This window comes from Fulvia fulva, chromosome 7, assembly GCF_020509005.1.
Source record: "Fulvia fulva chromosome 7, complete sequence".
Classification (NCBI taxonomy): domain Eukaryota; kingdom Fungi; phylum Ascomycota; class Dothideomycetes; order Mycosphaerellales; family Mycosphaerellaceae; genus Fulvia; species Fulvia fulva.
Genome location: NC_063018.1, coordinates 258,284 through 279,332, shown reverse-complemented (window position 1 = coordinate 279,332; position 21,049 = coordinate 258,284). Strand labels below are relative to the sequence as shown.

The 21,049-nt window shown below is 53.9% G+C and overlaps 12 protein-coding genes across 12 annotated transcripts; 4 read left to right on the top strand and 8 right to left on the bottom strand.

The window, feature by feature from the left end:
* Positions 1-668: 668 nt before the first annotated feature.
* On the top strand, positions 669-4,032 carry CLAFUR5_09872 (putative importin; the record flags this gene model as incomplete). Its single annotated transcript, XM_047909020.1, has 4 exons — positions 669-758; positions 853-931; positions 1,004-3,585; positions 3,637-4,032. The coding sequence occupies 4 exons, from the start codon at positions 669-671 to the stop codon at positions 4,030-4,032; spliced, it is 3,147 nt and encodes a 1,048-aa protein (XP_047764649.1).
* A 521-nt stretch (positions 4,033-4,553) lies between these two features.
* Positions 4,554-4,964, bottom strand: CLAFUR5_20302 (uncharacterized protein; the record flags this gene model as incomplete). The annotated part of the gene is made up of 1 exon (XM_059463138.1): positions 4,554-4,964. The coding sequence occupies one exon, from the start codon at positions 4,962-4,964 to the stop codon at positions 4,554-4,556; it is 411 nt and encodes a 136-aa protein (XP_059319052.1).
* Positions 4,965-5,021: 57 nt separating this feature from the next.
* On the bottom strand, positions 5,022-5,442 carry CLAFUR5_09871 (uncharacterized protein; the record flags this gene model as incomplete). Its single annotated transcript, XM_047909019.1, has 2 exons — positions 5,022-5,362; positions 5,427-5,442. The coding sequence occupies 2 exons, from the start codon at positions 5,440-5,442 to the stop codon at positions 5,022-5,024; spliced, it is 357 nt and encodes a 118-aa protein (XP_047764648.1).
* Positions 5,443-5,932: 490 nt separating this feature from the next.
* CLAFUR5_09870 (uncharacterized protein) lies at positions 5,933-6,691 on the bottom strand (the record flags this gene model as incomplete). The annotated part of the gene is made up of 1 exon (XM_047909018.1): positions 5,933-6,691. One exon carries the CDS (start codon positions 6,689-6,691, stop codon positions 5,933-5,935), a length of 759 nt encoding a protein of 252 aa, XP_047764647.1.
* A 42-nt stretch (positions 6,692-6,733) lies between these two features.
* Positions 6,734-7,036, bottom strand: CLAFUR5_09869 (uncharacterized protein; the record flags this gene model as incomplete). The annotated part of the gene is made up of 1 exon (XM_047909017.1): positions 6,734-7,036. The coding sequence occupies one exon, from the start codon at positions 7,034-7,036 to the stop codon at positions 6,734-6,736; it is 303 nt and encodes a 100-aa protein (XP_047764145.1).
* Positions 7,037-7,443: 407 nt separating this feature from the next.
* On the bottom strand, positions 7,444-8,478 carry CLAFUR5_09868 (uncharacterized protein; the record flags this gene model as incomplete). Its single annotated transcript, XM_047909016.1, has 1 exon — positions 7,444-8,478. The coding sequence occupies one exon, from the start codon at positions 8,476-8,478 to the stop codon at positions 7,444-7,446; it is 1,035 nt and encodes a 344-aa protein (XP_047764146.1).
* Positions 8,479-9,510: 1,032 nt separating this feature from the next.
* CLAFUR5_09867 (Peroxisomal membrane protein PEX30) lies at positions 9,511-11,278 on the bottom strand (the record flags this gene model as incomplete). Its single annotated transcript, XM_047909015.1, has 2 exons — positions 9,511-11,144; positions 11,266-11,278. The coding sequence occupies 2 exons, from the start codon at positions 11,276-11,278 to the stop codon at positions 9,511-9,513; spliced, it is 1,647 nt and encodes a 548-aa protein (XP_047764155.1).
* Positions 11,279-12,130: 852 nt separating this feature from the next.
* On the top strand, positions 12,131-13,698 carry CLAFUR5_09866 (Stress response protein ish1; the record flags this gene model as incomplete). The annotated part of the gene is made up of 3 exons (XM_047909014.1): positions 12,131-12,206; positions 12,411-12,723; positions 12,774-13,698. The coding sequence occupies 3 exons, from the start codon at positions 12,131-12,133 to the stop codon at positions 13,696-13,698; spliced, it is 1,314 nt and encodes a 437-aa protein (XP_047764156.1).
* Positions 13,699-14,311: 613 nt separating this feature from the next.
* Positions 14,312-17,255, bottom strand: CLAFUR5_09865 (AP-2 complex subunit alpha; the record flags this gene model as incomplete). The annotated part of the gene is made up of 2 exons (XM_047909013.1): positions 14,312-14,407; positions 14,478-17,255. The coding sequence occupies 2 exons, from the start codon at positions 17,253-17,255 to the stop codon at positions 14,312-14,314; spliced, it is 2,874 nt and encodes a 957-aa protein (XP_047764157.1).
* A 541-nt stretch (positions 17,256-17,796) lies between these two features.
* CLAFUR5_09864 (54S ribosomal protein L23, mitochondrial) lies at positions 17,797-18,351 on the top strand (the record flags this gene model as incomplete). Its single annotated transcript, XM_047909012.1, has 1 exon — positions 17,797-18,351. One exon carries the CDS (start codon positions 17,797-17,799, stop codon positions 18,349-18,351), a length of 555 nt encoding a protein of 184 aa, XP_047764158.1.
* A 495-nt stretch (positions 18,352-18,846) lies between these two features.
* Positions 18,847-19,812, bottom strand: CLAFUR5_09863 (Uricase; the record flags this gene model as incomplete). The annotated part of the gene is made up of 2 exons (XM_047909011.1): positions 18,847-18,971; positions 19,026-19,812. 2 exons carry the CDS (start codon positions 19,810-19,812, stop codon positions 18,847-18,849), a joined length of 912 nt encoding a protein of 303 aa, XP_047764151.1.
* A 438-nt stretch (positions 19,813-20,250) lies between these two features.
* On the top strand, positions 20,251-21,049 carry CLAFUR5_09862 (Superoxide dismutase 1 copper chaperone; the record flags this gene model as incomplete). The annotated part of the gene is made up of 2 exons (XM_047909010.1): positions 20,251-20,347; positions 20,409-21,049. The coding sequence occupies 2 exons, from the start codon at positions 20,251-20,253 to the stop codon at positions 21,047-21,049; spliced, it is 738 nt and encodes a 245-aa protein (XP_047764152.1).

Below are 21,049 nucleotides of genomic sequence, written 5' to 3'. Positions count from 1 at the left end.
GCGCGGCTGACGTGTGGGAGATGGCTATGAGCGTACAGCAGACCGAGAGTGGTGTAAGAGGTCAGCAGGCTTGGATACGATGCAGCAGCTGGACGTGTTTTGGGTCCCTGCATGCTGGACGGCGGACGCCACTGAGTAGTGAATCCCTACCGCCCACGCGACAGGAGGTGTGCCTGCTTGCTCGGCGCGTTGGTGTTTCTTTGTCGGTGCGATGTTATGGTAGTGAGGGGTGTGTCTTGGTTTGTGGAAGTCATACCAGCAGCGACCTGTTATGTTCGTCTGTATGGGGTGACTGCAGGCACGAGATATATCATCACATCATATGGGAGGTGACTCGGGAGTGTTTTTGCGCGGAAAAGTGTAAGCTGCAAGTTCAGGGCGCTCGGATCAGCACGCCAAAAGTTGCAGAGGGAGCTTTCTTCGACGACTTCCACCAGTTGTTCGAAACGACACCCCCGCCAACACACACTTTTTGCACGTGGCAGAAACATCATCCTGGGTGCACCGCCCACTACCACATACTCTGCATCTTCACACGAGCGACTATCGACTGCTGCAGCACCATCTAGCAGGGAAGCATCAACTAGAACACCCCCCCCCCAGCTTGGCACGGAGCACCCTCACCCTCAAGCCACTTTGGCTGGCAAGGACCACTTGACACTGGCGCGATGGATGCTGCCGCTCTCAGAAGCCGCATCCAGGCTACCCTCGATGCCAACGCTGAGATCCGGAAGCAGGCAGAGGGTGAACTCAAGGCGGTAAGCAACATGGCCAAAAGATGGGAAGCAGGACCCCCACCAGTCGCGTGGGCATCCACATCAGGCACATCACTGACATAGTCGTGACATCCAGGCAGAGGACTCCTCGGGCTTCCTGAACGGCTTGCTGAGCGTCCTCGAGCAAGAGCAAGATGCGAGTGTGCGGCTATCGAGTAGGTGACCATCACGCAAAAGACGGAAACGCGTGGAAGTGGACATATGAGCGTGCGCTGACACATACATAGCCGCCGTGTACTTCAAGAACCGCGTCAACAAGGGCTGGTCCAAGGTCGAGGACAGCCAGACCACGAGCCCCATCATCTCCGAGGAAGAGAAGACCGTCGTTCGACGTCGTCTCGTCCCAATCATCGCGAGCGCAGCGCCCAACATCCGACCGCAACTCATCGTCGCCCTCCAGAAGATCCTCCACTGCGACTTCCCCAAACAATGGCCCGACTTCGTCTCCATCACCCATCAACTCCTCCACTCGCAGGAGATCCCCTCCATCTTCGCCGGACTGCAGTGTCTGCTCGCGATATGCAGGACGTACAGATTCAAGCTCGGAGACAGCAGGCAGGACTTTGACAAGATTGTGGAAATGACCTTCCCGCAGTTGCTGAACATTGGCAACCAGTTGGTGGATGAGACGAGCTTGGAAGCAGGAGAGATGCTGAGGACGGTGTTGAAGGCGTATAAGCACGCCATATACTTCGAGCTGCCCATGCAGTTGAGATCGCATCAATCGATGGTGGACTGGTGCACACTGTTCTTGAAGATCGTTGCGAAGGCCCCTCCGGAGAACTCGATGATGGAAGATCACGATGAGCGCGAGCTGAACCATTGGTGGAAGTGCAAGAAGTGGTCATACGTGAATCTCAACAGGTTGTTCGTCCGATACGGCAACCCGGCGAGCTTGCAAAAGGGGAACGGCGAGGACTACACAGCTGTCGCTAAGAGCTTCATCGCGAACTTTGCCCCAGAGATCTTGAAAGGCTATCTGGCGCAGATTGAGCTTTGGGTCCAGAAGTCAGTGTGGCTCAGCAAACCCTGCTTGTCATACACATTGGGCTTCATGGATGAGTGCGTCAAGCCAAAGGCTATGTGGGATCATCTGAAACCACACATGCCGGTGCTTATTGAGCACCTCCTATTCCCGGTGCTGTGCCAGACCGACGAGGACCTGGAACAGTTCGAGGAGGAGCCGGCTGAGTACCTCCACCGCAAGCTCAACTTCTACGAAGAGGTTTCAGCTCCGGACGTCGCAGCAACAAATTTTCTCGTTACACTTACGAAGGCGAGGAGAAAGCAGACTTTCGAAGTGCTCACCTTCATCAACAACATCGTCAACAGGTACGAGGCGGCCGCCGACGACCAGAAGAACCCACGCGAGAAGGAAGGAGCTTTGCGAATGATAGGAACCCTTGCAAACGTCATTCTGGGCAAGAAGAGTCCGATCGCAGACCAGGTGGAGTACTTTTTCGTCAGGCATGTGTTCCCGGAGTTCCGCAGCCCTCATGGCTTCTTGCGAGCCCGCGCTTGCGATACGCTCGAGAAGTTCGAATCGCTCGACTTCAAGGACCCAAGCAACCTCACCATCATCTACCGGAACATCCTCGAGTCAATGGCCGACCCTGCTCTCCCTGTGAGAGTCGAAGCCGCCCTTGCACTTCAGCCACTTATCCGACATGACCCTATCCGCCAGATGATGCAACAGAACATCCCTCAGATCATGCAGCAGCTACTCAAGCTCGCCAACGAAGTCGATGTAGATGCTCTGGCAAACGTCATGGAGGATTTCGTCGAAGTCTTCGCCGCGGAACTGACTCCGTTCGCCGTTGCACTGAGCGAACAGCTGCGTGACACCTATGTGCGCATCGTGCGCGAGCTGATCGAACGCCACAGCTCGAAAGAGGGCGATGATGGCTATGGTGACTTCCTGGACGATAAGAGTATTACCGCTCTCGGAGTGCTGCAGACTATTGGCACCCTCATCCTCACACTCGAAAGCACCCCAGACGTCTTGGCACATCTCGAGACAATCCTCATGCCGGTCATCACCATCACACTTGAGCACAAGCTGTACGACTTGTACAACGAAGTGTTTGAGATCATCGACAGCTGTACATTCGCCGCCAAGATCATCTCGCCGACCATGTGGCAAGCCTTCGAGCTGATTCACCGAACATTCAAGTCTGGCGCCGAGCTCTACCTCGAAGATATGCTGCCAGCGCTCGAGAACTTCGTTAACTACGGCTGGAAGACTCTTCTGGAGAACCGAGCGTACCTTGATGCGATTGTGGATATGGTCCGCACTATCTTCAAGGACGAAAAGGTTGGTGGTGTTGACCGCATCTGCGGTTGCAAGCTCGCCGAGATCTTGATGTTGAACCTCAAAGATGGCATCGATAACTACGTTCCCGAGTTCATCTCGCTTGCGATGACTGTTCTCACGAACGATGAGCTCAAGGTCAAGTCGTACAGGATACACCTGATGGAGATGGTTATCAACTCGATCTACTACAACCCTCGACTGGCGCTTGGGGTGCTGGAGGCAAACAACTGGACGAACAAGTTCTTCAGCTTGTGGTTCTCGAGTATCGATGGATTCACGAGGGTGCACGACAAGAAGCTCAGCATTGGTGCGATCACAGCACTACTGACGTTGCGCACTGAAGAAGTACCACAGAGCGTGCAGCAAGGCTGGCCAAGATTGCTGCAGGGCATTGTTCGCTTGTTCCAGACTCTTCCTGCTGCGATGAAGAACAGGGAAGAAGCACAGCGCGAGGAGGACTTTGGTCTAGGCGGTGACTACGATGATGACGAAGAGGTAAGCAATACCGCAGGCGTGCGCTTGGAAGTTATACTGACACATGAACAGGAAGAAGACGAGTGGGAAGGTGAAGACTGGGAAGCCGAGGAGAACGAGGAGACGACCGACATCAAGGACGAAAGCACAGCATACCTCGACTTCCTCAGCCAACAAGCGAGCAAGTTCAACGCTGCAGTGGGTGAGGCCGAAGACGACGACGAGCTTGAGGAAGAGAGTTTACTGGAGACGCCACTCGACTCCATGGAGCCCTACAACCTGTTCAAGGACACACTCGCCACCATGTCCGCTCAGCAACCACAGTTCTACCAACAGTTGACCAACATGCTCGGGCCGGAAGAGCAACAAGTCATCAAGGCCGCCGTGGAGCAAGCCGACAAGATCAAGCAGCAACAAGCCGCAGCTGCAATACAAGGCGCCGCCGATCCACAAGCGAACGGCAGTTGAGTGGCTGTTGCTGCTGCTGTAGCATGATGAAGATGAACGCACGAAACGATGACCACCGCGGCGGATGCCCCTCATCCCTACCTGCTCTTTGCATAGATTGATACCCCCTCAGCCGATGTGATCACCCATTCGCAACATGCGGCCCGCCATAGTTGCACGCCGCGGAGGATACGAATTGGAAGTCATGATAGGACGCTTACTGGAGGCATGAGTCGAGCTGGATTGATGAAGGCGAGCGGGTAGATAATTCTTTCTGGTGTGGCATGAGGTATTGAGTATGATGTGAGGCATGTGAAGAAGCATGACTTGACTGCTTGGGAAGATACCTGTTGATGCTAGCAAGCGAATGAAGCAAGCTTCGGTTCTGAGGCTTTCTATGTCACGGTTTTGCCTCTGCAGTACCAGAACTTCCCAAGCAAATGACTTCGCTGCTTTTTTCTAGCTGGCGCCGCTGTAATCTCTGCTCAACCTGATGTGATAACCCCCGGTAGGACCTGGTTCCATGCTGCGTCAGCTTGTTGCTAGTCTGCCGCTGTCCATACGAACGGAGCCAAGAAAATAGGCTGAGCAGCACGAATGTGTGCAAGGTGACCGTGGATGAATGGCACCTGAGAATCAAGCTTGCTGCCCATGGTGGCCAGTCTGCTCTCATGGCCTGTCACCTGGGGCTCCACCTTCGAGACCCGCTCCTCGAGTTCGAGAACAGCTCCGCGCGTGGTCGACTGCTTCGCCTTTAAATCCTTCACTTGGTTCTCCAGGTTTGTCATCTTGCACTTCTCGCTCTGGGTGGTCGCCGCGTTGTTGTTGTTGTTGTTGTTGTTCTGATCTTTGACATTGCCAATCTCGCTCTTCAAACTGCCATTCTCATCCTTGACTTTCCTGACCTGCATCCTAACCTCCTTCACATCCTCCTCCGTCACCAACTTCGACATCTTCCCTTTCTTCGCGCCCGCGATCTCAGTTGGGAAGCGGGTCTTGATAGCTTGGATCTACTCGCAAAGGCGGATGTTTTCGATTTGGAGGTCTCCGACGCGCTTGGAGACTTGTTCCTCGACGGCGGTGGTGACGATGGCGCGGATCTTGGTGTCGGAGATGATGGGTGCTTGCTTTGTGGTCTCGGCTTTGTCTTTTTCGCGGGCGATTTTGTCAGAATTTTTGACGGTATTGATGAAATCGTGGAGGAGTGACTTGAGCTCGAAGAGGAGGGAACCCTTGCTGAATTTTGCTTCGTCGTGGGAGTGTTTGATGTCCTCGATCACTGTGCTGCTGAGCGCTGAGTCGATTCGGCGGAGGATCTTGTCGCCTAGATGGAGATGGCCGCCAGCGTCACCTGCAAGATTTTGGGTTAGTGTTTGTGAAGCCGAGTGAGCACTCTGGTTGCTGGCTGGTCTCACCTTCGTTTGCCACCATGTTCGCCGCCAATGTGATGCTGTTATGCTTGATGATGAATTTGGTGTGCGAAGCGAGGATAAAGAGCGATCTAAGCACAAGATGAGGATTCGGTAGGAGCCATCGCACATCCTTGTCGTTGTTTCGGCGGCGCCCGTCGTGCTTCCCGCTAAGCGACTGTCACATGCAAGTCTGTGTGAAAGTCAAATCGGTACCATGTCTTGAGCACCGACCGCTGCATAGCGCATGGAAATGCACGTCCTGTCGGTATGATGGGTCGTAGGTTGACTTCATTATCCAAGTCCCGAGCACCTCGCAGGTGAAAGTCGAGAAAAGTGGTTCATGTCTACAAGTTCGATACGCTCTGCACCCGCTACTAGCTGGACCGCAATGCTGTCACCACAATCGAACCCCATGACCACTATATCGAGCCTGCAGACACGCCCCACCTCAGAGAGTTTCGATCATCGCCATCAACAGCTTCGCTTGATCTTCCAACACCACTGATACACTATTGCTTCTTCTTCTCAAGCGGACCAGGCAACTTGCACCCACAGATCTCTTCCGACTTTTCTTTCTGTGCCTTTTCCTTCCATGCAACTCCTGGGAAGATTGTTCTCGGGTCACCTATGAGGTCGAGTTGTCCCATAACCCAAAGGTTAAAGTTCTTCACCCAAACGAGCGTCTCTGTCCAATCGGTTGTTTCGGCATTCAGGCTATGCACCTTTCGCTCAACCTTTGTAACCTTTGTTCGTAGCTCGCTGTGCTGAGATTTGTGTTCGCGAGTATCGGCCTCCAAGTTCGTGACTTTTGATGCCAGAAGACCAGCCTGTAGATCGGCGGGTGGAATGCTCTGCAGGCTCTGTACGTCGCTCTCCAGGGTCGAGAGTCGAGTCACAACCGTGTCGGGTGGTGAAATGGAGCCTATGGTCCGGCTGAGCGCATTGACCTGGAACTGAATGCTGTGATGGTTCTGTGTAGCCACGGCCTCCCGAGCTCGAGCGCTGGCGATGTCTGCCTTGGAGCTGGCGTTCTCTTGCTGTAGCTTTTTGTGTTCCGAAGCAAGGCCGCCGACTTGCATTTTCAAGTCGTCAAAAGCCTCCTCGCTGACCAATTTGAGCTTCTTCTTCTTCTTGGAACCATCGAGCTTGGTTGGTAGTTGACTCTTGACCATCTCAAGTTCCTCTCGCAAACGATCGACTTCAATCTGCTTGTCGCCCAGCCGCTTAACCACTTCCGCTCCCTCCACCTCAACCGCAGACTTCACCATTCGCTGTATCTCGGCGTGGGAGAAGGAGGAGTGCCCGCCTCCTTACAATTCCGCCTTGTCTTTCTCACGTGCAATCTTGTCCGCCTTCTTTAGAGCGACAAGCACTTCTTGCATGACCTCGCGGAACTCGAAGATCTGAGCGCCTTTATTGAACTTCGCCGGGTCTGTTGACTTCACATCCTCAAGGATATTGCTGCCGAGTGCCTTGTCTAGCAGCTCCACGACGCTTGTACCGAGTTCACCTGTGTCAAAATCTTGCTGCTGCTCAGTGGTGGCGAACTTCCCTTTCTGTTCGCGTGCTGCTCGTGCCTTTTCGCGCAGCTTTTGCTCTTTCTTGTTCGGCATGGTTGTCAACAGTGCGCTGTGCAGGTATACAAGATGAGTCGAAGGTACAAGTGAGGCAGGAGAAAATGCAAGTGTTTGTGTGCAGTTTCGTCGAAAGGAGCGCGCATTCTTGTCACTTTTTACGGCGGCTCCCGTCCCGTCTTTCCCTGCAACGGCTGTCACATGCAAATTTTGGTTCGGGACGGAAACAACAAATATGTTGTCTTACGTGAAGTGCCATACAACGCGTTGAAATGTGAAGCGCCATGAAGCTCACTCGAGCCTTTTGCGGTGAGCTGATTCTGTCCTGTTGACTTGTGTGGGTCGCCTTCCACCTCCCGTACAGATGCTCTGTCATCGACTTGTCCTCTGGACACGCTTTGTACAACTGAGCTGCAGCAAGTTTCCGCCTCATTGGAAACATGCATCTAGTATCGTCGGCTAATAAAATACCGGTAATCGTCGTAGCTCGAGCAATCGCTCTCCCCGTCACTGCTGTCGTCGGCCTTGCTGTCACCGGCAGTACCACCCTCATCCTCGTCCACGCTGGAATCCTCGTGCTCCGTTTCCTCGTCGATAAAATTATGGAGATCAGCTAGAACACTGTCTGCCTGCGCACGGTAGTTTCCAAAGCTCTCCCATAACTCGTCACATTTGCGACTCAATTGGTTTAGCTTCGCGAACTGCTCCGTGATTCTTGTGCCATGATCCTTCACAGTCGTCTCCATCTCCTGCATTTTTGACAGCTTCACACCTTGACTCCACACTCGCGAATCCAGAGTGGTCCTTTCCCGCGCGAAGGTTGCATTTCGTGTCTTGAGATCGAGGATCTCACTTTCCTGGTGGTGAAGGTTTTCTTCAAGTTCCTTGATAGTTATTTCATGCTTGGCCTCAAGTTTCTTGAATTCGGCCTCCTGAGTTGCTACCTTGCGCCGCAAGTCTTTGAGGTCATCCGCACTTGCAGGTGTTGGCTTCTTAATCTTCTTCGCACCCTCGATGGTGGCAGGCTGCTTGTCCTCCAGCTTCTGCAGGCGTCCTTCAACACGCTCGCGCTTGATCATCTCATCACGCAGCTTCTTCTCTAGCTGCTGCTCGACTGCACTTTGGACCATCACTTGAATGGTGGCGTTCGACACTGCCGGCTTGGAAGCTCCTTCGTTCTTGATGCGCTCCTGCTCGGCGATCAAGCGCTCCTTCTTGGCTACGCTGTCGACAAGGCCCTCGATTTGGTCGCGAAGCTGAAAGATCTCAGGGAGCTGGCTCTGGCGGTTGGCGTTGGACGATTTGGTGCCTTCGAAGAACTCGCCGTTGACGGTGGTCGTAAGGGCCTTGTTCACGGTGTCGTAAAGGTTGCGCGCTTTGGTGAGGTCGTTGCCGTAACCCTGATTTGGAGCGTCATCCTCTGCATCATTTGATGGTAGTGCGCGGCCCAACACCTGATGGTGCCTCTTGTCTGCTGCCATCTTGAGCGGGCGGTGCGGGTGCTGTGATTTGTGAAGTCGTTGAGCAGCGGCAGGTGAAGTGAAAGTGGCGTGTTGTGGTCCAATATGCTGGCGAGGCGCGCATCCTTGTCGCTGTTTCGGCAGCGGCCGCCGCTAAGTCTAACGGCTTTCACATGCTGGTACCCGTGAGGCAGGAGCACAACGACCGACCACATCTATATCTTTGCGTTCGTTTCTCGATGTCGCACTTTCCATCGGCACAGGATCTTGGCCTCCTGAGATGTCGATTGAACGTACATAGTCATGCCAAAAGGAGGACACCCAGCAAACATTCTTGGTGCAATGGCTCAGTTGTAGTGACAGCCAGAGCAGGACCGTCATCACACTTCACTCAACGATGATATTGAGCCGGTCGACAATCAAGGCGGTCGTCGGTCTGCTTGATCGCGTTGTGGCGCTGTTGCACCAAGGACGTCTGTTTTGCAGTCGTTGTGGCCTTGGTTGCTGGATTTCTTCCGGAGAGTCGGCAATGGATGTTTCGTTTTGCTGGCCGATGAGGCAGTCAACAGTTGCAGATACGATGCAGACCTACCCACACTATCATAAATCGACAATGTGTCGACCAACCACATGCGAGCTTGTATGGCATCGAGCCGATCCTCCCAGCTCTGTTCCACAGATGTCAGCATCTCATCCAGCATATATCATCATCCAGTCTGCTTACCTCTGACCAAATATGTACATCAAACATATCTCCATCTATCGACAATCGTCTTTGGCCCAGTGGCTCAGTCAGTAAGAAGCGCAATAGCACTTCGCAAACATCCTGCAGACTGTTAGGGAGAACATTGCTGGACGGGCGACACTTGTCGCCAGTCCAGCCCGTGAGGCCTACGGCCAATTCGGCCAAGGGCGATTGTTTTGCCCATCCGACAAACTTGAGCTTTCGATGAGAGAATGCATGTTTCTTTTGCATGATCATAGGTGTCTCTGCTCACCATGTACGTAATTCCACCAGCGCCGCGCTGAAAACAATAATCAGATCAAAGGCCACTAGCCCAACATTTCCGTCAACCCATCGCCAATACTCCGATCATACTCATTCCCTCGATATTGTAGCGGCGTATAAACATCATCCTCCGGGCTGTCCCTACTCGCTCTCGTCCCACCAGTCTCCCCACTGCCACTCATCGAGGCGATCTCCACTTTATCAATGGCTCGGATCTTCTCGTTCGTCAATTTCCGCCTTCCAAACCATCCTTTCTTCTTCACGGCAGTGCTGATACTGTCGCCGTCTGCGAAGTCGGTGGTGACCATTGAGGGTGCGATGGATTCGGAGTCGGCATCAGTGGTGGTGTTGGCCGCTTCTGCTGCTGCTTCTTCGGGTGAGATCTCGACGAGCTCGGCGTCGCGGATCCAGCGTCTTCGGCGGGTCCATTTGTTCCAGTCGTCGATTCTGCTGCCGCCTTGCCATTTGTTGTCGTAGTAGGTCCAGCCTTCCTTATCGCGCGATGCTTTGCCACTGGGGTCCTCCGTCCAGGCTGGGTCGACCCTCCAGTTGCTGTCGGGGACCCATCGCCATTTGGTAGTTTCGGAGTCTGTTTCAGGTAGCGGGAAGTTCTCCTTGCCTGATACAGTGTTCTGATGCTCGTCGGACCAGGCTTGTCGCTCGTTGGGTAACAGGTTGGCTGTGTATCCTAGCAGTACCCACCTCCGTTGATTCTCGTACAACGCGAATGTGAAGCGAACGCCTGCGCTTGTACCCTTCCGCTTAAGAGCATTTACAAGAGCGGCTGGTGCTCGTGGAGGCAGAAACGGTGGCGTCCTTTTATCCTTTGCTGTCGACGGTGTTCCGTAGTTTAGTCCAGTAATGAACGATGCTGCAGTCCGCGCAGCTTTGCTTCGCCATAGTATGGATCGAGATGCTCGTGCCGGCATGCTGTGCCATGTCAAACCAATGGTCCCGAGTACAAGGAGGATACGTTGCATCGTGATGATGCGAAAGGGTGGCAGCATCAGGATGATCCATGTTGGAGTGATAGCCAGCAAGCGTATTAACATGGACGTCAAAGCAGGTCTCGTTGTCGCAGATGTCGCAGTGGTCTGCGTGCTCAAGAATTCCGTCAAGCGCAGCAGAGGATCGAGCAGCACATCGCATCGGTTCGTGAAGATCTGTAGCGTGTCCAGTATCTCGTCCAAGCTCTTTCTGTACTCAGACTCGGAGGCCGCCCGACTGCGCTTCCTCTTGTGCCCGCTCCATGTTGTACTTGACAGTGGACTGTACCTCCTCGAGTACATGCCCGCAATCAGTGCTGCGACGACCACTATCGGCCCCGCCCATCGCAGCAGATCATCGACGTACAGTATTGTGAACCAAAACACTGCCACCATCAGGAAGCTCTCCCACGGATCTCCTGTAGTCCATGATAGCAGTCCCACCAAGTAGTTCAGCGGCACAATGAAAGGATGCGAATATGCCAACGCTCGCGTGACCTGCGGTGGAGTGGCAGCAAGTAGCGGTGACTTCTGGTGTATCAGCACAGTCGCTTTGTTTCGATTCTTCGTAACAGTCTGTTGATTCGGCGAGAAGGGAGCTACCGTCGTCTCAGGCACAGAGTTATCGCGGGCGCCATCGTACGCATGGCTGTTGGATGGCCGGTCGCTCATTGACGTGGTCCAAGGTGTGTCTGTTGCGGGAAAAGGCCGCTCCATCAGCACTCGCTCTATGACTTTCCGCCAATATTTCTTGCACAGTCGCTTCCTCAGGCCCATCTTGGGTAGATGCCATGGTTGCGCCGTTGCACTTACCAAAGGCTGCCATACAACAAACCCATCACTCTTGCTTCACTACAACAGTCTACGTGACTCGGCGGGGCGGGAGAGGTGTGCTCACTTGAAGAGGCTGCAGCAAGCAAAGCAAATGCCAGCGTGAAGATGTGTCGCACGAGGTAGCATGATGGAGGTCATTCCGATGCTTTGGGAGTGGAAGGATGACCCCAAACTTTCACATGATGATGCACGGAGGGGCGGCGCGAAGACGAGAGCGACCGCGGCATGGACCGGCCTGGCAGCACAATGTGAAGCTTGGCGGGCAATGTTGTGCGGCGAACTGTTCTCCTCTCATGTTCACCTATACTCCGAGACGACTGACAGAGAGAAGACTGGCAGAGATGTATCTGTATCATAGAACGATCGCTTTAAAGCAAATAAGTCTCTATTCCCTGGTGCCTGAGCATGAGCATGACCATGACCATGAAAGTGCTCATCGTAGTTCTACCGACACTCTCGCTATCGCCTCGCTATCGCGATCACATCCTTGCGACTTTGTTTGTATGCGATGTGCTCAATGACGATCCTGCCGTCTTTCTTGCTCGACAGCTCAAGATGACATGTGTCCTGCGACGAGAATCTGGCGTGTCCAGTCGCCGTAATGCGTTGCCATGCCTGTTCCTGTGCACAGCTCTCTGATTGGCTGAGCGTGATGTTTGCGCCACAGCTGCAAACCGACGTCACAATGACTTGCATTCACAAGGCAGGAGCTCCCAGAATGTTGCTCTCTTCAACGCGCGCCAAATCTTCTTCATCAACCACATTTCACCCTCCTCCTACACTTGCAACACCCATCATACCTGCACAATCCTCACATCCACCATCCTGAGAGCACCCACACAGCATGAAGCTCTCACTCGCCTCATTGGCGCTCGCCTGTTTGGCGACTCAGGCCACAGCAGATTGGTTTGGCAAAGCAGGTAAGCTCACCCCTTCACAATACCTCAACAAGCGGTCGAGAGACGTCGCATGTCAAAGACGTCAACATCCTCGCGTCGTCTCAACATTGGCACGAACGCGTGGAGTTGTGGAAGCCATTGACACCACCGCTTTCACCTTGCAAACAACACTCGCAAACAATATCACTGTTAGACGCCATACCGACTAACATTGAGGCCGCACAGCATACGACAAGTGGCACGAGACGGAGCTTGAGAGATGGCTCAGCGACCACAACGTCCCATACCCCGCCGCATCTGACCGCAAGGACCTGCAAGAATTGGTCAAGAAGAACTGGGAGAACAACGTCGTCAAGCCATACAACTCGTGGGACGTCAACCAGCTCCAGAGCTATCTTGGCTCCAAGGGCCAGGAAGTGAAGAAGGGTACCGAGAAGAACAAGGACAGCCTCATTCAGCAAGTCCAGAGCTACTGGTACCAGACCACTGACCAGGCCAACGACGCGTACTACAACGTTGAGCACTGGATCTTTGACACGTATGTGCAATACCTCACCATGTTGTCTGACTACCGCTAACACCTCGCAGCTGGACCGAGTCGCAGCTCAAGCAGTTCCTCGACAAGCACAACATCCCCAACCCAAACCCACGCACTCGCGACTCTCTTGTCTCCACCGCGCGCTCTAACTACCACAAGGTCGCTGAGAAGGCCGGCGAGACTGCTGCCTACCCAGGCAACTGGCTCTACGACTCCTGGTCGGACTCTGACCTCAAGGCCTGGCTCGATGAGCGCGGCGTGCCTGTCCCACAGCCAAGCACCCGTGACAAGCTCATCGCTTCTCTCCGCCGCAACTCTAAGATCGCCTCTGACCGCGCGAAGGAACAGTACGCCTCCGCCGCCAAGAGCGCCGAGTCTGCTCAGCAGTCTTTAAGCGACCAGCTTCTCGAGAGCTGGAGTGACAGCGAGATCAAGGCCTGGTGCGACAAGTACGGCATCCCAGTTCCACAGGGCAGCAAGCGCAACGAGCTCATTGCCCTCGCCCGCAAGCACTCCCAGCAGGCTATCCACGGCAACACCGCCTCATCTGCCTCCAAGTCGGCCGCTTCCGCCTACGGTGCCGCCACTAGCAGCGCTGGCAACTACTACGCCCAGGCCACCGACGATGCCTACAGCGGCTTCCGCTACTACTACGACGTCGTCGCCAACCAGCTCGGCTTCGCTTCCGCTGAGGCCTCCGCCAGCTTGAGCTCCGCTTCCTCTGTGGCCTCCAGGAGCTTGAGCTCTGCCTCTTCCACTGGCAGCATCCAGGCATCGAAGTCATCCATCGAGGCCTCCAAGTCTGCTTCCTCCGCCTCCATCCAGGCCAGCAAGAACGCCAAGAGCGGTGCTTCCGAGGCTAGCAAGAGCGCTCAGAGTGGCGCCTCGGCCGCTAGCAAGTCTGCCCAGAGTGCAGCTTCCGTTGCCAAGGGCAAGGCGAAGAGTGCTACCGACCAGGCCAAGGCTGAGTTGTAAGCACTTCACAATGGAGATCGTGAAAGAGAACGTCTTCGTCGAGAACGAAGAACGAGGAAGAGTGAACATGGCTGAGGGCATGACCATCATGCACCTGTAGCACCTGAGACAGGAACATTACGAGAGAGCGCCGGCAGAAATGAGATTGCCAGAAATGCGCACGAAAGAGGGTAACGACACCACAGTTAACGATGTACTACTACTAATACCCCCAGAAAGCAACGGCGTACGTAGAGTAGTTGATTGGTATGGATTGAGGTAGCTTCTACGAATTCAAAAGTCCTATCGGTATTGAATGTCCCATTCTCATGACGTCTCGTCTTTGATCCTCGTTGCGATTCATGTTGCTGAGTCCAGTCGTTGCGGCTGGGAGCGATTGGTCATGAACCTGGCTGACACGGAGCAGAGCGGTGATGTCGGGCAGGGGTCATGCTCGATAATGCCTTTAATGATGTTCTTTCGAATAGCTATCTGTACACAAAAACAACGCTTTACAAGTGGTATATCCATTCCCTCTCATGCAACCTCGAGATGCAAATAATCTTGTCTTCCCTCCTATGCGCCGGTTACGCCTGACTTGCAACATGCCTCTCCCTCTCTCACGTGCCTGTTCTTAGTTCGGGAATGGCTGGCTGAGCCTCTCCTCCATAAACTTCATCAGAACTGGCGGGACTGCTTCGTCTGTGGCGCGGATCGTGAGGCGGTACATCTATGTTGCATCAGTGGTAAGTAGGCTGCGCGTGAGATGTGGTGTGTGATGGGGAATGGGTGAGACTTACTTTATTTTCATGATTCGGCTCCAGTCTCAACAGACATCCAAACTTGCCCGTGCCTGTATGCAGAACTGTCGCGCCTACGAAATTCTTCGCGTTGGGGTCTACACCGTCTAGAATAACCCATTTGAAGCCTTGGAGGAACCGTCGGGTGTTCTCCGTCGTGATGTCCCACGCCTTGAAAATCTTCTGTGCTTCTCTCGGCGCGCCGCCGATTTGCTTCCAGCGCTTGAAGAAATCTTCTGAGTTCAGGACGGCGCCTTCGTTGTATTTGTGTAGTGCGACGGGGAGTTGAAGTGTCAAGGCTTGGAGGGCGCCGGCCATGTATGAGACGCGGATTGTGGGTGGGTCGACGAAGACGCCGTTGGGGACGAACATGATTGTTTGTGATGTTTGGTCGCCGGGTCGGACTGTTGTATCGGGAAGGTTCTTGATGTCTATGCGGAGCTTGTCGCCTGAGCGATTGTCGAGGGTTGTGGTGAAGGATTGGATGGGTGAGGAGGATTTGTTCATGAAGTAGAGGATTACTACGCCGACTTCTGCGCGGTATTCAGAGCGCAGACCGATCTGGACTTGGACGTCGTCGTAGAGAATGCCTTCGGGTCTGAGCAGAAGGCGATTGTAGCCGGGTTCCCACTCTGGTGATAAATGTGATGCGCTCGCGAGGTTGGGTGCGCCGCCGGTTGTGAGGTCGAGGCCAGCCAATTCATCGATCGGCGTCTTGGGCAAGCCATTGGCATGTGTGTCATTCGCGCCATTTGTCGCAGGCCCATTCGCGAAACCGTTCGCATCAAGTGTAGCTGTAGCCCCAGCAGAGAAGTTCCGTTTCAGTGTCGTACTCCTTTCAAGGGATGGAAGTCCGTCCTTTGCCGTTATGCCCCATGTCCGCTTGTCGCCAACAGCAGTCCCCTTCTTGTTGAGCTTCGACAGAAGTGCGGATGCCCGCTCTGGGAATGGTGGCATTTCATCACATATCGTCCTGAGCAAGTCGTCTGTTGGTGCTGTCGCTATTGCCAAGTACTCGCAGGCTCGTTGCTGCAGTTCCGAGTCAAGCGAATGGCTGTACGTCTTGAAAGTCTGTAGTAGCTGCGGTCTGATCTCCGGGAAGAGGTTGACAAACTTGATGAAGGCTGAAAGAATCATCGCTCTTGTATTAGGCGGACTTGAACCAAACTTCGCCTGTAGTGCCAGGAACTGCTCGATGGGACTGCATCCTTTTGTGTCTGCGATCAAGTGTCCGAATTCACCCAGAATGTAACTGCCAATCTTGACCAGTGTCTCGTGGCAGTGATCGGCTCGGCAGTATTGCAGGATGTTCTGAGCTGCATACACCTGAAGCTCGTCGTTGTTCGTCACGATTTGTATGATGCGCTGCCATACTTCGTCACTAACATGGTCGCCAGCCATGGCGATTAGCCGCATTGATATGTCGACATACCACTTTACATCAGTGGCGTACTTTTCTGTAAGGATGGCGATCTTGAGGACCATTTCCTCTCGTATTGCGTAGTCGGCAGATTGAAGATACTTGAGCAGCTCATGAACGATCTTCTGCGAGTTCGTGGAGTCGCACATGCTGTATAGCAGATCTAGACCCTGCCGCCGCACCGTAATATCTCGATCTCGTAATGAGCCAATGATAATGTCTTGGTGCTTCTTGATCGGCTCCATCGTTTCTGCTCTCACTGCCAAATGTGTCATGGCTTCCAAGCCTAAGTATCGTACATTCGTTTCTCGTGAGCCGATGAACTTGCCCAGTTTCGTCGATATCTGCACCATTAGATCCCGTTCGGTGTCAAGATGGATGATGAGATTGATAGCTTCGAAAAGAACAGCATTCTGTGCATTGTTCTGCTGCACATTCTTTGGCGACTCCATGGCGTTGTCGAGTATTACTTGGAGTGAGTCGCGCATCAGCTGTCGTATGTGCGAGTCCTCTGAAGGTGCAAAGTATTGCATTAAACGTAGAAGCTTGACCTGTAGCCACGGACAGGGCACCTTGTAGTATACGTAGTCGCCAGAGTACTCCTGGTCCACCACGATCTTCCGTAGCCTCTGCGCCGCTTTCACATAGCTGCCCTTGTATGAATCTGGATCGTCCTGGGCTAAGGTCATAACAAGTGATGTGACTGAAAGCGCAACACCCATGTCCGGATCGTCCATGATGGCTATTATGCGCTCGCTCCATTCCGGCTGCACAATTGTAGGGACTTTCCGGTACAGCCGTAGCAATGTCAAAGCAGCCTTCTTCTTCACGAATGGCTTCGAGGCTGGCGAGATCAACAGCCTGTGCACATCCGCGCACAATGCCTCTCCCATCTCTTTGCTCCCGACATTGGCGATCGCATGTAATGCGAGACAGTTGTTGATTTCATTGGGGTCGGCCAGATCCTTCCGGATACTGTTGACGACCAGATGTAGCAGCTCATGCTCTTCGTGGAGGAATAGAGTGACAGCCAGATATCCAATCTGCTTCTCCGAGTACTTGTTTGCCGAAATCAGATTCACAGCCTCGAGGTGTCCGAAGTCGACGTTCCAGCCCAGGATGTAGATGTACAGCAGCTTGCAGACATACTTCTTCTTGTCGTAGCCTGTCAAGTTGCCTCCCTTGAACTTCTGTCTGATGTTCGCCAGCTCCTTGTTTATGCGCTTCTCCTCCAATTCTCGTGCTCTTGCATTTCGTAGATCCGCTATGAAGGAGACGAGTCCGCGCATGGTGTTCTCCTTGCTCCCACCAGAGCCGATGCCCCTGGTGAAGATGGAGGAAGCCGCAGCGGCGGCCATTGCGACGGTGCCTCCAGGGCTGTCACTTCAAGGTTTGTTGTAAGGTGCGACAATCAATGGGTTGTTTAGTCTTCGGATCGGTGAGGCTCGCCCCTCATAGCAATGTCATAGTCTCCCTCCCACTTCACCGCGAATGCACTGGCATGTACTCTTGGCGGATGCTGTCCCTGCCTGGAGGAAGTGTTGGTCGTGGGGACTGGGATGTCGCGTGGTCCAAGGATCCAGAGTGGGAATTTCAGCAGCGATGTTGTCCTAGGATGCTTCACAAGCAACGAGAGCTCCCTTGATCTCATCTGAGTGCTCGGATCTACTCCACACTCTGCACAACAGCAAGCAATATTTGAAGGACTCGCGCTAAGCATTGGTGCAGCACACCTCGGAGGTCGCAACTTCCTATCCTGGACGCAACTCAAGATCCGACACCCATTGCCAATCCATTCCCGCCTGTCCAGAGCAAACGAACCATCATTGAAATATACGCCTCTCACTACACCCGAGCCACACCGAAAACCCCACCGCCCTTCGGGCACCCCATCCCAAAATGTCCCACTACCTAGGCCAAACCCGCCTCTCCTACACCCGCACCTGGCACCACCTCTCCCTCTCCACCGACCCACGCCCTCTAGGCCGCGTCGCCTCCGCCATAGCAATAACCCTCATGGGCAAACACAAACCAACCTACGACCCCTCCACCGACTGCGGCGACTACGTCGTCTGCACCTCCTGCTCTGAACTGCACACAACCGGCAAAAAGCGCTTCCAGAAGAAATACTACTCCCACACCACGCGGCCGGGAAGTTTAAAGGAGATGACGATGGATAAGATGATGGATAAATGGGGAGGCGGAGAGGTGTTGAGGAGGGCGGTAAGGGGCATGTTGCCGAAGAATCGGTTGAGGGATGATAGGATGGCGAGGTTGAAGTGCTTTGAGGGGGAGGCGCATCCGTATAAGAGGAATGTACTGGCTGTGAGTGAGGCGAATGGGTTGGGGGGTAGTATTGGGGAGATGCCGGCGGTAAAGCGCGGGTTGGCGAGGGGCCAGAAGCCGAAGGAGAAGAAGATGGTGAAGCAGGAGGCTGTTGTGCAGGGGGCGTAGAGTCAGTATGCGGAGATGATGCAGGAGATTTTAAAGATCAAGGCCGGGGCATTGGCGATGAGGGCTATGACTCTGTCTGTTAGGGATTTCACTGGCGAGCGGAGAGAATCCGCCTTCGCGACAAGCTGGACAAGCGACAGCAGTCAGATCAGGCACGAGCTGCGCCCGGGAAAACGCCATTGAGGAAGTACCCTAGCCAGGTCTGGTTGTACGAGAGAAATGGAGATGGGCGATGAGAACGATTCTCGACGTGATGCCGAGACTCGCCCATCGTGAGCGGACCGTCACTTGTATAGTGCCCGCACTGCATAGCGCTGGCGAATTGTACAGAATTAGGAAGCATTGCCGGGGGCTCTCAAAATATGGGTATCTCGCTATGCTAGAAAGATCGAATTCGATATTTCAAAGGTGATCATCCAACCGCCCACCGCTGACTCGATGTACCCAAAACACCAACATATCCTGCCCAACTCCAAGCTCCAAAAGACTGTAGATCTACAACTTCGCAGCCGCACCCTTCCTCTCCACAGTACACTGTATCAATCCATTCGGATCACTCTGCGGCGCATACACCTCCGCATCAGCTCCAGTATTCTTCAATCCATTGTACCAGCTCAGATCTGTCACTAACGTTAGCCTCTTATCCACCAATTTCTTCATCTGTTCCAACCCACCAATTTCAAAATAATGCTTATTCGGCAAACTATACTCCACCCTCTCCACTCCCCTCGCAGCCTCCAGAATCTGCTCCGCCATCTTATACATAGTATTCTGCACACTCGGCGAATTCTCTCTCGCGAACGTCTCCAGTGTGATCCGCCTCGCGTCCTCGTGAGCTTGATCGAATGCACTCTGCTCTCTCTTGACGTCTTCCAGATCATTAAACGTCTTCCAATGCCAACCTGCCTCGACCTCTGTGGATAGAATCCGGTCCCACGTCTCAGGAAGTCGCGTAAACTCGTCTCTGTGAAATGAATGGAACTGCGACCCAGTACTCTTAAGAACGAGAAGACCCGTCAACCCGCTCCTAACCTCAATCCCCTCCCCCCTCCTCACGACGGCCGAAACAACCCTCTTCTCCTCCCCATCCCTCATAAAAGAATGCGGATGCTCCGCTCCCTCCACCACCATCCGCGTCCACCTATGAGCCTTGACATCAACATGCGCAGCAGTGATATGTGGGTACTGCTTCAAGAAGTGGGAACCTAGACTTGCTGCGAAGAGTTCTGGCGGGTTGACAGGGTTGAGTTTGGCGTGGATGTAGGTGGTTTGTTTTTGGGTGTCGGTGGCTACGATGTTGGCGTTGTCGGCGTGCGTCCAGGAGGCGGAGATGTCGCCTTCGAGGAGGGTGCAGATTGTTAGTTCGGTGACGGATTGGAGGCTGGGGTTAGAGGGGTCGCGGTGGACTTTGTAGAGGCGGATGTTGTCTTTGCCGTAGCGGGCGTGGGTTAGGGAGGCCATGGTTGGGGATCTGTTGGTGGTGGTGTTGTGTTGGGGTGCTGTGGTTGTGAGAGTGGAGATCTTGAGGTCTGAGGAATGAGGACTTGAGGAGAGCTGATTGTGAGAAGAGATACCAAGGAAGCTTACCCAGCCTTATAGCAGCGAGACGAAACAGTTCCTATCGGACGTTGCAGACATGTGCCATCGCTGATGACCGTGAAGGTGAAGCACTGGGTAAAGCTCGATCCTCTGGCGCAGAATCGCGATCGGCGGGCTCCGATGCATCAGGCGCTCAACTAATCTTTCATGAGATCCCCTCAATGGTTTATTAAGCTCCGAATATCCGACTGCTTGCAAATCGCGTCCCGCTATCGCTAGACGTCCTTCAATGCACGAAGCGGCGATGCCATCAAGGTCATTTCTATCCGTGAAGCTCACGTCTGGAGATCGCTTACAGCCATGACCTCGATACCACCTTTTGAGACTACCTTTGCCGTCCCATTAAGTTGCGAAGACTGCATCAAGGATGTTTCTACGTCGTTATACAAGCTCAATGGTAAGATACATGTACTACAGAACAACTTTCATACCTCTCGCTCTCTTCTCACACTCTACAGGCATACAAAACGTCTCCGCCGACCTAAAATCCCAACTCATTTCCATAACCGGCAACGCCGCCCCCTCCTCCATCGTCTCCGCCATTCAAGACACAGGCCGCGATGCCATCCTCCGTGGCTCAGGCCGAGCAGAATCCGCCGCAGTCTGCATCCTCGAAACCCACTCGACAAAAGTCCAGGACCACGTCCGAGGCCTCATCCGCATGGTCCAAGTCTCCGACACCATGACAATCCTTGACATGACCCTCAAGGGCGTGTCACCCGGGACCTACCACGTCACAGTCCGCGAGACCGGCGACATCTCCAACGGCGCGGCCTCAACCGGTGGAATCTGGGATGCCATCGCCGCGAAGAAGGAGCGTAGGAGTGGGGTGAAGGGGGTGTTTGGGACGATTGAGGTGGGGAAGAGTGGGTTGGGCTCGGTGTTTGTTGACAAGCCGATTCAGATTTGGGAGATGATTGGGAGGTCTGTGGTGGTGAGTAGGAAGATGGAGCAGTTTGAGAGGGAGGATGCGGATACGTTGGTAGGGGTCGTGGCGAGGAGTGCGGGGGTTTGGGACAATGATAAGACGGTGTGTAGTTGTAGTGGGAAGACGGTTTGGGAGGAGAGGAAGGAGCAGACTGCTAAGGGAATGTTGTAG